The sequence below is a fragment of the Trichosurus vulpecula genome, chromosome 9 (genome assembly GCF_011100635.1).
Source record: "Trichosurus vulpecula isolate mTriVul1 chromosome 9, mTriVul1.pri, whole genome shotgun sequence".
Lineage (NCBI taxonomy): Eukaryota > Metazoa > Chordata > Mammalia > Diprotodontia > Phalangeridae > Trichosurus > Trichosurus vulpecula.
In genome coordinates this window covers 47,317,338-47,332,448 of record NC_050581.1, presented here as the reverse complement: position 1 = coordinate 47,332,448, position 15,111 = coordinate 47,317,338, and the positions used below count along the sequence as shown (strand labels likewise).

Sequence of the window (15,111 nt, the reverse complement as noted above, 5' to 3'; positions counted from 1 at the left end):
TTAAACTGATCGACCAACTCAAGCTTCCCTTAAGTCCTATTAATGAATGTAGGCACACCATATGGCAGGGTTATTATACGACCAATGATCCGTTTAGTTGTCGGATTATATTTTTACACAACCAACGGATGATGTTTTCGGTTGACCGACAGATTTGCATAGATCCTTAAATCTCTCCCTGGAGATTGGCTGGAAAGTAAAACAAGTTGAACTCGAATGGAAGTAAGGTTGGCAGGGGAAGTACGAAGAGCAATGCCCGTAACCAAAAGGGATTTCACCATAACTGACCCAGATCTTTAATGAACCAATTTAACACTTGGCACACAGCTCGTCACACTTTCCCGTTCCCTACGCAAATGAGGTGCATAGAAATGCTAATATATTTAGGCATCAGGCATATTAGAATATAGCTTTAAAAGTAGTATTAGACAGCAGATTATGACTGATAAGAGTCTTGGCGTTAGGAGCACTTGGGGAAAGTGAATATTATGAAATGGATCCACACTGGCTGTGACCCTGAGCCAGTTGCCTGCCTTCTCAGCGCCCTCCCAAACGACCACATGGGACTACGTAGCACAGCAGTTGCTAATCTACATGGGTTGGGGAGGGAAGGGGGTGGGTTCCACCGTGGAAGTTTCCTACACCAGTCTAAATAAACAAAAACAAATTGTTTAAGATTTATCACTGCAAAATGAAAATGTCAGAGCTGAAAGAGACCTTAGAGATCATCTAGCAGTTAGATTCTAGCACTCCACCCTTCCCCCCATTTTACAGATGAGGATACTGAGACTATTCTGTCATAAAGCTAGTAATCTTGGCAGAGCTCAGACATGAGTTTCATTCCCTACCCTCCTAGAACAATGCTCTTTCCATAATTCCATTCTATTTCTGTTAAAGATTGTTAAATTACAAACCAAAAAAAAAAAATGATCAGAGAAATCCATGTGATCAAATGAGAAATACACATAGATTTTGAAAAACTGAAGATTATATTGTTCACAAGTGTAAAGTGGTATAATCACTAAATTGAGGGGACTGCAACAATAATGCTACTTACAGTTACTGTGGCTGTGTATGACCAACAACATCAGCACACAGGAGGGCTGCTAGCACAACTTCTTTGATCGGCTTTTCTAAGGAAAGCAATTTTAAGGGGTTTACAATCTCACTTTAATTAAACATACATATATCATTCACTTAGTTCAGGAGGAAAAGTCAGCAACCTGAACTTCAGAGAAAATACAAACAGAAATTACAAGCAGAAATCATATAAACAGAGCAAATAACACAAATCAGCAGACAGGGCTTCTAACCATCTGTCCATAGCCATACATACATAGTTACCAGAGAGAGAAGAACCAACTCTAGGTTTTCAGAGTGGGGGGAACCTCCTTAGCCCACACAACACTTCCAATGAGTAAGCCCTAAGCAAAATGCTAACCCCAGAGTAAATATACAATTATTCAGGGTCAAAGGGCATCACAACCATTTAACTCAAATCCATGTGACCCAGGCCTTCCCCTGACTTAAGCAGGTCATCAAAGACTCTCAATTCAATCAAAGACTCCTGATTGAAACAAAGGCACTTGATTGCCTTAGTGCTAAGAAGCACTCCAAAACAAAAAAACAGCAAAAAGTCTCACCCTGCTTCCCATTAGACAGACAGCATAGTAAAACAGGATGCCCTTAATTTCATGATTCTACTTCCCATTGGAAATAACTGAAAACTAAAAAAGCATAATAAATATGTAGTTCTAAGGAAATAACATTTCACATTTATAAAGCATTTTTAAATTACAAAATGCTTTTTACACATTATCTCACCCTCAATTCTGTGAAGTAGCAAGGGGTAGTATTTACTTCCATTTTGCAAATTAACAAAGGTAGTGACATTCTTGGGCCCAGAGCAAGTCAGTATGGGGGGGGGGGGGCCCCCGCTGGGACTAAAGATGCACAACTTTTTACTATACCCTAAAAAGTGGCAAAAAGTCTTAAGATTCATATTTAGTTGCTGTATCTGCTGGTTTCAAAAAATACTATCTTATGTGTATAGATATACTTTTTTAAAGTATTTCCTAGCCTTTGTATCATCTGACCCTTACAACTTTATTGTGAGGTAGTAAGGCAGGTATTATTCTCATATATTCCTAGAAACTTAATGTCTAAAACTGAACTCAACAAACCTTCCTATTTCTGTAGAAGGCACCACTATCCTTCCAATATCTCTGATTCATAATCTCACCATTATCCTGCTCTCGTCCCTCTCTCTGACCCCACATAGCCAACCAGTTTGCCAAATCTTGTCATTTCTGCTTTTAGGTCTCTCACATTATCCAATCCGATACCCTTTCTGCCCTCCCATTGGTACCATCTTGGTTCTGGCCCTCATCACCTCTCATCAAGATTATTGCAATAGCTTTTTAATTGGTCTCCCTACTTTTAATCTCACCACTCCTAACTATTGCTGGGAAAGTAAATTCTATTAAGTACAGGTCTGACCATGTGACTCCCTTATTCAATCAACTCCAGTGGTTTCCTAATGCCTTTAGGATAAAGTATAAACTGTTTAGCTTTTAAAGTCCTACATATCTTGGCTCTAACCTATCTTTTCTAGCCTCACTGGTAATTATTTCCCCCCACCCCCAAAATCGAACTAGCCAAATTTATCTCCTCATTCCTCCTCTTGACTGACACTATTACCTGCCTGATGCCTTTGTTCCAGCCATTTCTCAATCTGGAATGCACTCCCTCCTTACATATAATTGAGTCTGTCACTTCTTTTGAGATGCAGCTCAGAAACCACCTTTGCAAGAAGCCTTTCCTGATCCCAGCTGCTAATGCCTCAATCCTAAACTTGCTCATACTTTATTATTTGGTGTGTATGTATATACTAACTTTATGTTTATGCTGAATATATGTATCTTATATGTACTTGTTTCCACCATTAGAATGTGGGAGTAGGGATTATTTCATTATACCTGAATCCCCAGCACATAAGCACAGTGACTGGAAAATAAGTACTTAATTCTTGATTAATAAATTTTATTGAAAAAACTATTACACCTTCCAACCATCATTAGCATCCAAGTAAAATAAAAAGATAAAACTGCCTCAAAGAAAAACAATTAAAAGAAAAAAGAAAAGAAAAAAATTACAAAGGGGCCGCATATATCCTGTTAGGTATTATGTGAAAAGTGGAGTGGGGGCAGTCCTACCTTGGTGACTGATAATAGCAGGAGAGATTGGGAACTATATAGGACAGCACCTTTTTTTAAAGTGTCAATTCACAGAGCTCTCTCTCTACCATTTGCCTTACTGAGGCCCAATTCAAGGTGCCCTATCCATGGTTTTGCTAGCAGGGCTAAATGTCAAAGCTACCATGTAAGCAAGCTATTGCTTGTGCCCTCTAAAAATACTAATAAGGAGTTTTAGTATTGATTTTTTAAAACCTTTTTCTCCTACTAAAGCCACTTTAATGCAATGGAAACTTCTCTTGATGAAGGTGTAATTGTGACTTGGAATATACTAACATTAACCATGCAATATAACGAAGGCTCCATCTTATTTCATAATATTCTTCAGTGATGCTTTATGACTTCCACAGTGATGGGGACTACCATAGTCCACAAAGTATTAAGGTTGAGGGTCACTCAAAGGACAATGGAGAGACACCCAGAAAGCATGAATAAGCTATAACATATTATAAACAATGAATTGCACATAAGGGAAACAGTGTAAAATATGTGATATACGGTCAGAAAAGAAGGTAGTAAGCAAGATTTAGTAATAGTCACTGGAGGACAATGCATGAGTTCAAGGGTTGGTTGCAGTCTGTCTTGGTGGAAGGAGTACTCCACGTGGATGAGATTACAAATATACTGAAAGATCACAGGGTCATGTATTTAAATCTGGAAGAGACCGCAGAGATCTATTCTCATTAATCCCCTCATCTTACAGATAAGGAAGGTGAAGTTTAGAGAAGTGATTTCACACAGGTGTATTAAGTAGCAAAACTAGGATTTGAAGTGAGGTCCTCTGGACTTGCTTCAAGGATCTAATATTGAAACTGAGGTATTACTAAAACTGCACCTATAATGACTATATTTGATACAAAGGCACATAGTCATCAATCCAATATCAAACATTAAACTACTGTGCAGTTCTCTTAAGATTTAGAATGAGAGGCAATCACCTTGAAAGGCAGAGGACCACTAACCTGGAATGACAGAACAGTTACTGAGGTTTTTCCGAAGATACCGAAGATCATGAATGGTAATATATATGTATTACTATATCCCAGCATTATCTACTGGCTTCATCACAGCCTCAATAGTCACTGGAAGTATTACAAAACAACTAAATGGGAAATGAACTATTTTCATATTAAATCATACCACTGCTTTCAATATACCTTATTTTCTCATTTGTTCTTGACCTATAAATATTTCTGCTTTATCACTAAAAATTACTATTTCCTATAGAAACATTTTGAACCTGACACCGGTGTTGCACAACTCTCCAGGGAGGCATGTGTGTATGATGAGAATGAGGACAAAGCTAACGGCATAATAATGAAAGCAATAATAATAATGTAGAAATTTAAAGTTTTAGGGGCAGCTAGGTGGCACAGTGAGTAGAGCACCGGCCCTGGAGTCAGGAGGACCTGAGTTCAAATCCGGCCTCAGACACTTGACAAATGAGTTCAAATCCGGCCCTCAGACACTTGACAAATGTACTAGCTAATGTGACCTTGGGCAAGTCACTTAACCCCAATTGCCCTGCCAAAAAAATAAATAAATAAATTTACACAAGTTTGCAAAGCACTTCGCAAACATTACCTCATTTGACCCTCACAACAACCCTAAGAGATAGTTTATTACCTCCATTTTACATATGGGGAAACTGAAGCAGACAGAGTCACACAGCTAGTAAGTGTTTGAGGCCACATTTGAAATCAGCTTTTCCATCACAGTATCCTCTACACAATCTAGTTGCTTCAGACTGGCCTAGACTATTCTGTCTGGTTGAACAGAAATGTTTTATTTATTTATGTGGCATACTAATTGTAAGGATTTCAAAGCACTTTATAGACTTCCCTCAAAGAAAATAAATATAAATACTTCATGGAAAAAGTCAAAATCGGGACCTCAAACAAGGATACCACATTCGTTGAACCCAATTACAAAAAATTTTGTAATCATTACAAGAAGTCATTGGCAAAAATCTGCCCCTGTTGTCCAGCCTTTGGAAAAACACTAGACTTGAATATGTCTCAAGAACAAGTATTGTTCTAATGAACAAAAGTTTCAACTGAAAGCATGTACTGGTGAAATTTTTCCTCAGTACTCTCAATTAAATTAATTGTAATCTCTGAACTTAAAATGGCTGTTGATACAAAGACTCAAAAAACTACTGGGTTCAAAACATTAACCAAAAATGCACACACAACCATAAACATGAACTACATATGAGCAACATCTATTTATAAAGAAAGAGAGTAGCAATTTAGCAGTGAGTAAAAGTAGTTTATTACTTTAATTACATTACTGCTTTATCTCAAAATAGCATGGATAGGATGGCCTCATAAAGTGATATGAAAGTTGGTACTGTAAAAAGCTAAGGATGACATAATATTGGGTTTCACCTCCTCAGAAGACATCATGCACTCCTTTTAGGATAAAACATGGAACAGCACTAGAGCTAATATAAGAAATAGCATGTAAGTCAATAACACAGAAGATTCTTATTAATCCAAAAGGAAAGCGTACAGAGAAAGAAAACGTATCCATTCAAAGAGGCAGCTAAATGTTTAAGCATTTAGTACATAATTTCCTGACTACAAAAAAAAATTGAGGAACCTTAATGTTGAATAGGAAAATAAAATGTTTCATCAATACTTCTTTCATTAAAAAGGACTGGCCCCCCTCCCCCCAAAAAGGCATCTATATAAAGTTTTATTACAGGCAATATTGGTCCATACAATACACAATACCAACAATACAAGTAAAATCTTTCAAAATCATCATTTAACAGCAAAGACCAAAAAAATCAAAATTTCAGCCAATTGATTTTCCAAAAATTCTTAGTGCACATTTTCTTCAAGATTCTTTTCAGTAAGTGATAGTGAAACATACAAATAGAGAAAAAATACCCCATTCAACAAATTAACTACTGTTAAATGGTTATTTTGCTTAAAATCTTTAAGAAAATCCTTTTTAGCAACCTACATACAGATAAGTAGCAAACTTTATTTCTTTTTAAACAAACTCTTTCCATTAAAACACTTAAAGAATTTCATCCATCATTTTCTTCTTATTCCAGAACATTTGTTTATTTTCTTACCTTAAAGGTCTCAGCTTAAGGACCAACTCAAGAGAGGTTTTCCTTTTCCTCATCCTTTCCCCCCTAACAACCTTCCATCCAAAATTATGTTCAACAGATGGCAAATCTGGTATACTTTATGGCAGCCTGTCACTTTACCATCTGGTTTCATGACGGCTCAGCCAGATCTGTTAAACACCCCATTTTCATAACCACTGTAGAATGTTGTTCAGGAGGAACAATATATATGCCAATACAAGCAGAAAACTTGCAGCTTCTCTGCTACATGCTTTTGAATACTTTGAAATTTTCAGGTTGATGCTTTGATTAGGAAACATACATATCACTTTTAGTATTAGTTTAAATCTTTAAACAAAAAACTATATTTTCCAAAGTCATTATCATTTGGTGCAATCAAGTGGTCTTTTCTTGCTTTGCTAAGCTTCATCTTTAGAACATCTCTTCGTTCCTGCCATTCATGGAGTTCAGCATTTCCATGGGCAAATTTACAGTTGTTTCCTTCTGTGCAAGTACCAGCCACATATCTATTAAAAGAAGTTTATGCTTAAAACTTAATCAATTTGTTTTCCTGATATCAAATTGTCAAATAAGGATTTATATAATTACACTTGTTCTTTTATATAAGACCTTTAGTAAAAAATTTTAATGGTCAGAAAGTTAGTGAACTGCTTGAGAATTATTGTGATCTTAATTTCAAACACAGATAATACAGACTGAAGGATACTTAGGATATTGTACATCACCAATGAATAAAAATAAAAAACTATAGGTGGCATTAAATATAAAATGCTTATACAGTTTAAGTTTTCTAGTATATTTATAGCACAAGATTCTATTTTTTGAAATTGTATATAGTCACCCCAGAGAATGCTTTATAAAAGACATATATTTATCCTGGAGAATCCTCCACATAAAAATGCGTAAAGAATAAAACATTCCAAAAAAAGATATTCTACTTATGTTTCCTGGCATCTTAATTGATAACTCTTGTTTTTACATCATATTTAATATATCCCTCCTCCTCCTCCACTACCCAACAATCCATCCTATGCACCAAGGAATTAAAAAGGAGGGGGGAAAACAGTTCAGAAAAACAACCAATATATCCCCAGGCACCATAATATATGAAGTTACACACCCATAGTCCCTCACTTCTACAAAGGGAGGGATGGGCATTTTTCTGAACTCTTCTGTAAAGTTAGTCACTACAATTACACCATGTTCAGTTTAGGATTTTTGTTCCATTTACACAGTTGTAGTCACTGTGCATATTGTTTTACTAGTTCTGCATCAATTTATATCAACTAACTCATGTAAATGGTCCCAGGTTTTTCTGAATTCTTAATGTTCATCATTTCTTCTCTTTCATTAAGTATTGGCTATCATTTCAATTACATGAAGTTGATAATCTTTTCTGTTAACAAAATCAAGCAACCGGGACAAGAGAAGCTGTTACTCAGAAGAAAATGTTTGCATTAAATAGCTCTGACAGGATATGATATCAAAGATACACAGGGAACCAATATAAATATATAAGACCAAGGACCAATATAAGACCAATGGATAAGTGGTCAAATGATATGAACAATTCTCCAAAGAATTGTAAACTATTAACCACATGAAAGACTACCCTAAATCACTAAAAGGGAAATACAAATAAAAAAACTGATATTTTACCTCACACCCAGAAAAAAAGCAAAAACAACAAAAAAATGGAAATGCTTAATGACTAGAGAAAGACAGGCACATTAGTACTCCTCTGTCTCTTCTTTTACATTCTTGCTGACCTCATCAGCTCCCAAATGTTTGATTAGCATTTCTATGCAAATGACTAACATCTATAAATCCAAGCCAAACCTCTCCTGAGCTCCATCCAGTCCCATATCCCCAGTGACCTATTAGACATTTCACTGTGTCCAAAGATAACTCATCTTTCCTCCCAAATCCTTCACATTTACAGAACCTCCCTATTTCTGTGGAAGGGACAACCACTATTCCAGTCTCTCAGGTTCATAACCTTAGCACGATCACGAGCTTTCCACTATCTCTTGCTCCACATATTTAATGAATCATCAAATCTTGCTGTTTCTACCTCCACATCTCTTATATTTAAAATTTTCCTTCTCTTTCCTTAAACAGATACCACCTTAACTCAGGACCTCATTTTGTTTCACCTGAACTATTACAATGGAATCCTATGGCTCTCCATGTCTCAAGTCTCTGGCTCTAATCCATCCTCTACACTGCTACCAAAGTGATCTTCTTTAAGCATAGGTAAGACTGTTTTACTCTCCTACTCAATAAATTCCAGTGGTTCCCTGTTGCCTTTTGAATCAAATATAAACTCTTTTGCTTTGAGTTTTAAAGTCCTTCACAACTTGATCCCAACCTGTTTTCAGCCTCATTATTCTCCTTCCTGAAATTTACAGTCCCAAAAAACTAGGCTCCTTTTTGTTTCTCTTACACTTTCCTCATACTCTTTCTCCAATTGTCATGCCTTTGCATTGACCAGTTCCCGTGCCTGGAATGCACTCCCTTTCTTACCTCTGCCTCACAGAATCTCTAACTTCATTTAAGGCTCAGTTCAAGTACCATTTTCTACATGATGCCTTTCTTGATTCTTCAAACTACTAGAGCTCTTTAACTGCCTCATTTTTATTCCATATTTATTCTGCATATATAGATTCTGTGCTATTTTTATATGTTGTCTCCTGTGCAGAATATAAACTCCTTAAGCTTTAAAGTGATTGTTTCTTTTTTTTTTTTTGTAGCTCTAATACATAGCACAGTGCTTAATGCTTGTTGATTAATACACTATTGGGAGAAGTATGAATTGGCCCAGTAAACTGAGTGACAGTTATTATATTATATACTCAGATATTATATACAATAATAATATAGGACATGAAATAGGAGGGTGGAAAGGATTCAAGCAAAAGTAATACACTTCTTCAAACAAAAGGAAGTCAATTCCTAGTATTTAAAAAGCAATGACAGTAAGAAAGATAATAGAGGGAACAAAGATAAAAAGTATGGACCTTTAAAAGTACTTTTTGCCCACAATCATTCAGAAAGTCTTAGAATAAAAATGTTTTTCTAAGGAGAGGAGGGAAAGTATATAAAATGCCAACTTAAGAAATTATGCTTTCAAAAAAAGGGCCAAAAATGTCCATAGCCTTTTAGCAAAAGATCCCATGGTTCAACATGTAGACAGAAAAGACCCACATACACCAAAATACTTATTTATCATTGTTTCCTGGTAGCAGAGAAATGGAAAAGTAAATGCCCATAAACTGAGGAACAGCAAAATAAATGATGGCACAATGACAGAATGGAATATTATGCTGCTGAAGAGAAATGATGACTATGAAGAATTCAGAGAAGTCTGGGAAGAGATATGAACTGGAACAACGTAAAGTAAGAAAAACCAGGAAACAATATATACATTAACAGCAATATAAACAGAAAGAATAACAAAACAAAACTGAATGCTATGCAATCATAATGATAAGACTTAGCCCAGAAAAAATGAAAAAATACATTTCCCTCCCTTCTTTGCAGTGCTGAGGGACTATAGAAGTGGAAAACCACATCAACTGTCAGACTCAATTGATGTGTTGGTCACTTTTGCTGAAGTGTTTCCCCCCTTTTTATTAGTCTTTGTTGCAATGGTTTGCTGGATAGGAGAAGAGGAAAAGATATATTCAGAAATGAAAGTGATGTGAAAACAAAAAAAATAAATAAATTAAAAAAGAAACTATGAGATGAATAATTTTCAGGTCTGAAATTATAAAACCTACGTACCTATCACAAATACTAAAATATCCTGTTGGGAAACGGTGCTGCCAGCAGTACTGGTCATCTTCTGTGTGGAAAAACTTCTCTTTGTGCTTCTCTGAAGAAATGTGACCTTGCCACTGTTTCTCACTATTACAATTTTTCCCACACAGCCAGCAGTGAAAGTCTACCTATTTACAGAAAAAAAATGAAAGTTATTACTCAATTAAAGTTAGACTCAATAACACAAAAGCTTAAAAGTTTAAACTTATTGAAAAAATCCATTCAAACAGGCAAAAGTGACCAGCTTTGATAACAAAATAATACTTTTTTTCTTCCATGATAATTTAAAATATTTGGTTCTAGTCTACCTCCCAACCTCTGCCTTCCATAAAGCATTATGAGCATTAAGAAAAAGTGTTTTACTTTAAGGAAATGCTCTAAGTATATTATCAAATCTTAAACAGCCCTCAAGATGAGAAAGCTATAAATATTCAATCATTTCAACACTTAGGTTTGAAAGTTACTTGACACTTTTACATGGTCAATTACTACAATCTATCAATTATGAGATATGATCCTGTTGAAAAAGAAGATACTACATACAAGGAAAGCAAGAAACAGTTCTCAAAGACTTTTAAGTCCAAAATGGGGTCTACTCCAACCTAGAACTCTAGTCAATTTTGGAAGACTGCTCACATCATTAACTCTAAGCATCCTTATACAGATGCTGGTTATTGATAAATTAGAACCCTAGCAAGGACCAATTGAAATATCTCTACTACACACCCTCCCTTACTAATGTGAGCAAATTTACAGTAAAAGTCACTCAGATGTTATATACAATAATAATATAGAACATGAAATAGGAGGGTGGAAAGGATTCAAGCAAAAGTAATACACTTCTTCAAACAAAAGGAAGTCAATTCCTAGTATTTAAAAAGCAATGACAGTAAGAAAGATAATGGAGGGAACAAAGATAAAAAGTATGGACCTTTAAAAGTACTTTTTGCCCACAATCATTCAGAAAGTCCTAGAATAAAAATGTTTTTCTAAAGACAGGAGGGAAAGTATACAAAATGCCAACTTAAGAAAAACTAAAATTGACTAGATACAGAAATCAATACTACTCAGAAAGAACAAATGACAAACATAAGATTCTAAGAAAATAAGACAGAAAAAAGTTAAATTTATGATAATGAGTAAAAATGCCATTTAAAAATGTTTGTTATTTGAGAGCATTCAAGCAGAAAAAAATTTAGTACCAGAAACATATACCAGTTTCTTTTCTATGTTACCATTTGATTTTCTGACTCTTACCCTTTCAGGTATCACTGAAGTACCTTAATGATATTTCAATATTTCAAGGACTTATGTTTTTATCAATGCAGACACATTGAGGCAGGCTACAAGCAATCCTTCTGTGCTTGAATAGGCTTTAAAAAAATTGGTCCCCTCTTGACCAACTGTCTGGGGATGAGCTTCTTCCAACTTAACTAGTTCTCAGCTGGGTCAGTTATTGGGCTCATGCTTGAACACTTTCCAGCTGCCAAGCTTGTGTACTCTGGGCAAAGTCTTTGAAAATCCAAGGTTACTTCCTTGCTACAATGTGGCATCAAATAGGACTTTAACGGAAAGGTCATAGTCATACAGCATTCACAAATATACTCTGAGCGCTGTAATGGTTTGTCCACATTTTTACAGTTAAAGAAACTCTCAGGATCAAAGAGAATAAGTGACTGGCCTGAAATTGGAAAGTGAGATAATAACATTAGTACTAGGAGCAAAAGTCTCCTGAATGCTCACCCAATATACTTCCAATTCTGCCAATACTAGATTTATCTGTTTCAATTTAAAAGTAATGCAAATAATTTGAAATTAAAACTATAATTAATGCTTTTTTAATATATGCTAAGTTTATCACTACAAAGCAGGATGGTAAAAGGGAATAGGTAGAGAGGAAGACTTAGTTTCAATCATATCTCTGATATAGACCAGCTGTGTATGTGAACATGGATAAATCATTTAACTTTTCAACATCCCCAGTTAGCACTCCAAAACTCCAAGTTATAGATGAACTGGTGATTTTTATTGGTGAAAGGAGTTGTCATACTAAAAGTTATCTATACAGATGAAATCAGACCCCCCCCCATACACTTAAAAAGTTTCTAATTACTAAGTAGTTCTTACAGTAATTTCAGCATAATCTGTTGGCATGTGAATTTGTTTCCCATTTTCCTTGTTTGACTGGCCAGCTACATCATCAGTTTTTTCAGGTTTTTGACTCTTTAGCCAAATATCATAAAACTGCTCCATATCTTGTACTGAAGGAAAAAAATATATATATTTGACAATCACACCACAGTGGAAATATATGCAATTTTAAGCATATGACAATAGAAAAGAATAAAAATGGACTCTACAGGGGGCAGCTAGGTGGCGCAGTGAGTAGAGCACCGGCCCTGAAGTCAGGAGGACCTGAGTTCAAATCTAGCCTCAGACCCTTGACACATGTACTAGCTGTGTGACCTTGGGCAAGTCACTTAACCCCAATTGTCCTGCCCCCAAAAAAGAAAAAAAGAATGGACTCTACTTCTGAAAGTGCATAAATAGAAAGTGGTAAATAAGCTAACAGGCTTAAAAACCCAAATGTGAGATTGTCAGAACTTCAAAAGTTAGCTTCCTAGGTTATAGATCCTCTTTGCATTTGCAAGATACTTTCCTATAATTAATTGGACTTAAAATCAGAAAATATCAAGAGATACTACCATAAGTGACAATGTCAGCACCATACCATGTTTGTTTATATTAAAAACTCTTTTCACCACCATACCCATGAAAATTTACTTGCCATGGTTTTGACTCTGATACTTTACTCATAAAGATTAGAAATATATTTACAATTATGATCAACATTCTAAACTTGACTGAAATTCAAGAATCAAACAAGTATTCCCAGAAGGGACCTAAAGCTGGAATGCACCTCACAATAACATAACCACGAGTAATGATCTTGGGCAGTAGCTAAAAGTTGCTTTCTCTGGTAAAAAAACAAACAAACATATATTTGGCATTATTGCCAAATGCTATACAATCTAGTGACAATGAGTTGGTAGAGTTTCATTAAGTCATTTTCCCAAGTGGTTTGATAGACTAAGGTTAGGCAACTTTGTTGTTGTGGTTGTTCAGTGGTTCAGTCATATGTGGCTTTTGTCCATGGGATTTTCTTGGCAGAGATCCTCGAACGGTTTGCCATTTTCTTCTTCGGTGTGTCCCACTTTAACAGATAAACTGAGGCAAACAGGGATCAAGTGACTTCCCCAGGGTCACGCAGCTAGTGTCGGAAGCCACATTTGAACTCAGGTCTTGCTGACTCCAGGCCTGGTGTTCTATCCACTGTACTACCTAGTTGCCCACAGGCAACCTAGGAATAGCTTTTTTTCTTAAAAACAGAAGGAAGTATTCTTAAGTATCTGAAGAAGTGTCTTCTATTAGATCTAGAATTCTATTTCTGTCTTTAATTCCTTATTAAATACTTTCTTCTTAACATGAGAGGTTAGAATACACTACTTTCTACAAAAAGAGATGGCAGAATTTCAGTGCTTTCCAGTATTCAAAGAGAATGGAAATGGAATAAACATATTTTAAATGAAGAGCCTGTAGACTGTTAGACTACAGTATTTGATAAAATTCCATCTACTTACTGGAGGATTTTTTCTTAATATGATGAACTTTATGATTGCAACTTTTGCAGTTCAATATTCAAATACAGCCTGAGTTTTCTCTTAAACATTCTTATTCCCAATAGAAGGGTTTCTTTTTGTCACTGTATCTATCCCCCTGCACTTAGAACAGTGTCTTGAACATTAAGTAAGTGTTCGTGAATATATGTTGAATTTAATTATGAAAACTAAATTTCAGGTAAAATGACATCTTTAAAAACTTAGCTTGGTATATTAAAAGAATGCATTGATTTATGAAACTCTAATATATAAAAATCCAGTTATAAAACAATGTATTTAGACCCTTTGATTTACTGAAAAATTCACTGCTGATATCTTTTAACTACTGAGTTTCCCTAGTGTACTTAATATATGAACTCACAAGAAAAAATGGTAGCAGAAAAGAAGAAATATTAGTAACCTACTATATGCAAAAGGAAATAAACTACGATATTACAAAAGGGGGAAAGCACACTTTAAAAAACTCAGATGAAATGAAACCTTAGTTCTGAAGCTATATTTGAGATAAATTTCATTTTTACTCACTTCCATTCTCTTTCATATAAGTCCAAACTTCTCTCTCCTCAGGACTATGCGCAAAGGAACAATTTCCAACATATTGACATTTCTTGCCAGAAGCAATATGATTGCATAGCTATATGAAAGAAAAAAAATATTTCTTAAGCCTGAAGCATTAAGTGAAACTACCTAATTTTTTACATTTAGTCAGGATAGGATGACTATATATTTCTATTCTAGACTCAGAAATAACATTTAAAAAATGAAAACTTTTAGGTGAGGTTTTAACTTTAAATAGTAATCTAAAATGTATAATTCAGTCTCCACCTTTTTAAAACAAATATGCCATAAATTACAGGGCCTATTCTTACATGCAAATATCTAAATACTCAAATATGTTGTTTTAGTTCTCCACACAGCAGATCACTTTAACAATTAATATAAACTGGTCATTTGGGTTTTATAGCTCCAAGTCTCCACCTTAGGACACACTACTTTTTCTGACTTTATTTGAACAATGAGAAAACTGAGCTTGTTAGTATATAAACTGGATATATCAGGGTAGTGAAGAAATACTAATATACTAGCCCCAAAATTACTAAATAATAAGATTTCAGAAAACCCTTACCAACTAACTTACTTAAAATGATAGAAGATGACCTCCATCTCACTAGATGTACATTATCTGAAGATAATTATTACATTAATTAGGACATTATAGCTTTCCTATAATACCATTTCCTGTTATTCT

General features: G+C 35.1%; 1 protein-coding gene across 1 annotated transcript in view; it reads right to left on the bottom strand.

Moving 5' to 3' along the window:
* Positions 1-5,504: 5,504 nt before the first annotated feature.
* The window catches only part of ZC3H7A (zinc finger CCCH-type containing 7A), a 58,495-nt gene continuing 48,888 nt past the window's right edge, over positions 5,505-15,111 (bottom strand). The window contains exons 20-23 of the mRNA XM_036738456.1: positions 14,388-14,496; positions 12,310-12,443; positions 10,147-10,310; positions 5,505-6,866 (exon numbers count right to left, since the gene is read on the bottom strand). Coding sequence (XP_036594351.1) covers positions 6,677-6,866; positions 10,147-10,310; positions 12,310-12,443; positions 14,388-14,496 — 597 coding nt within the window. The 3' untranslated portion in view covers positions 5,505-6,676. The remainder of the gene's footprint in view (positions 6,867-10,146; positions 10,311-12,309; positions 12,444-14,387; positions 14,497-15,111) is intronic.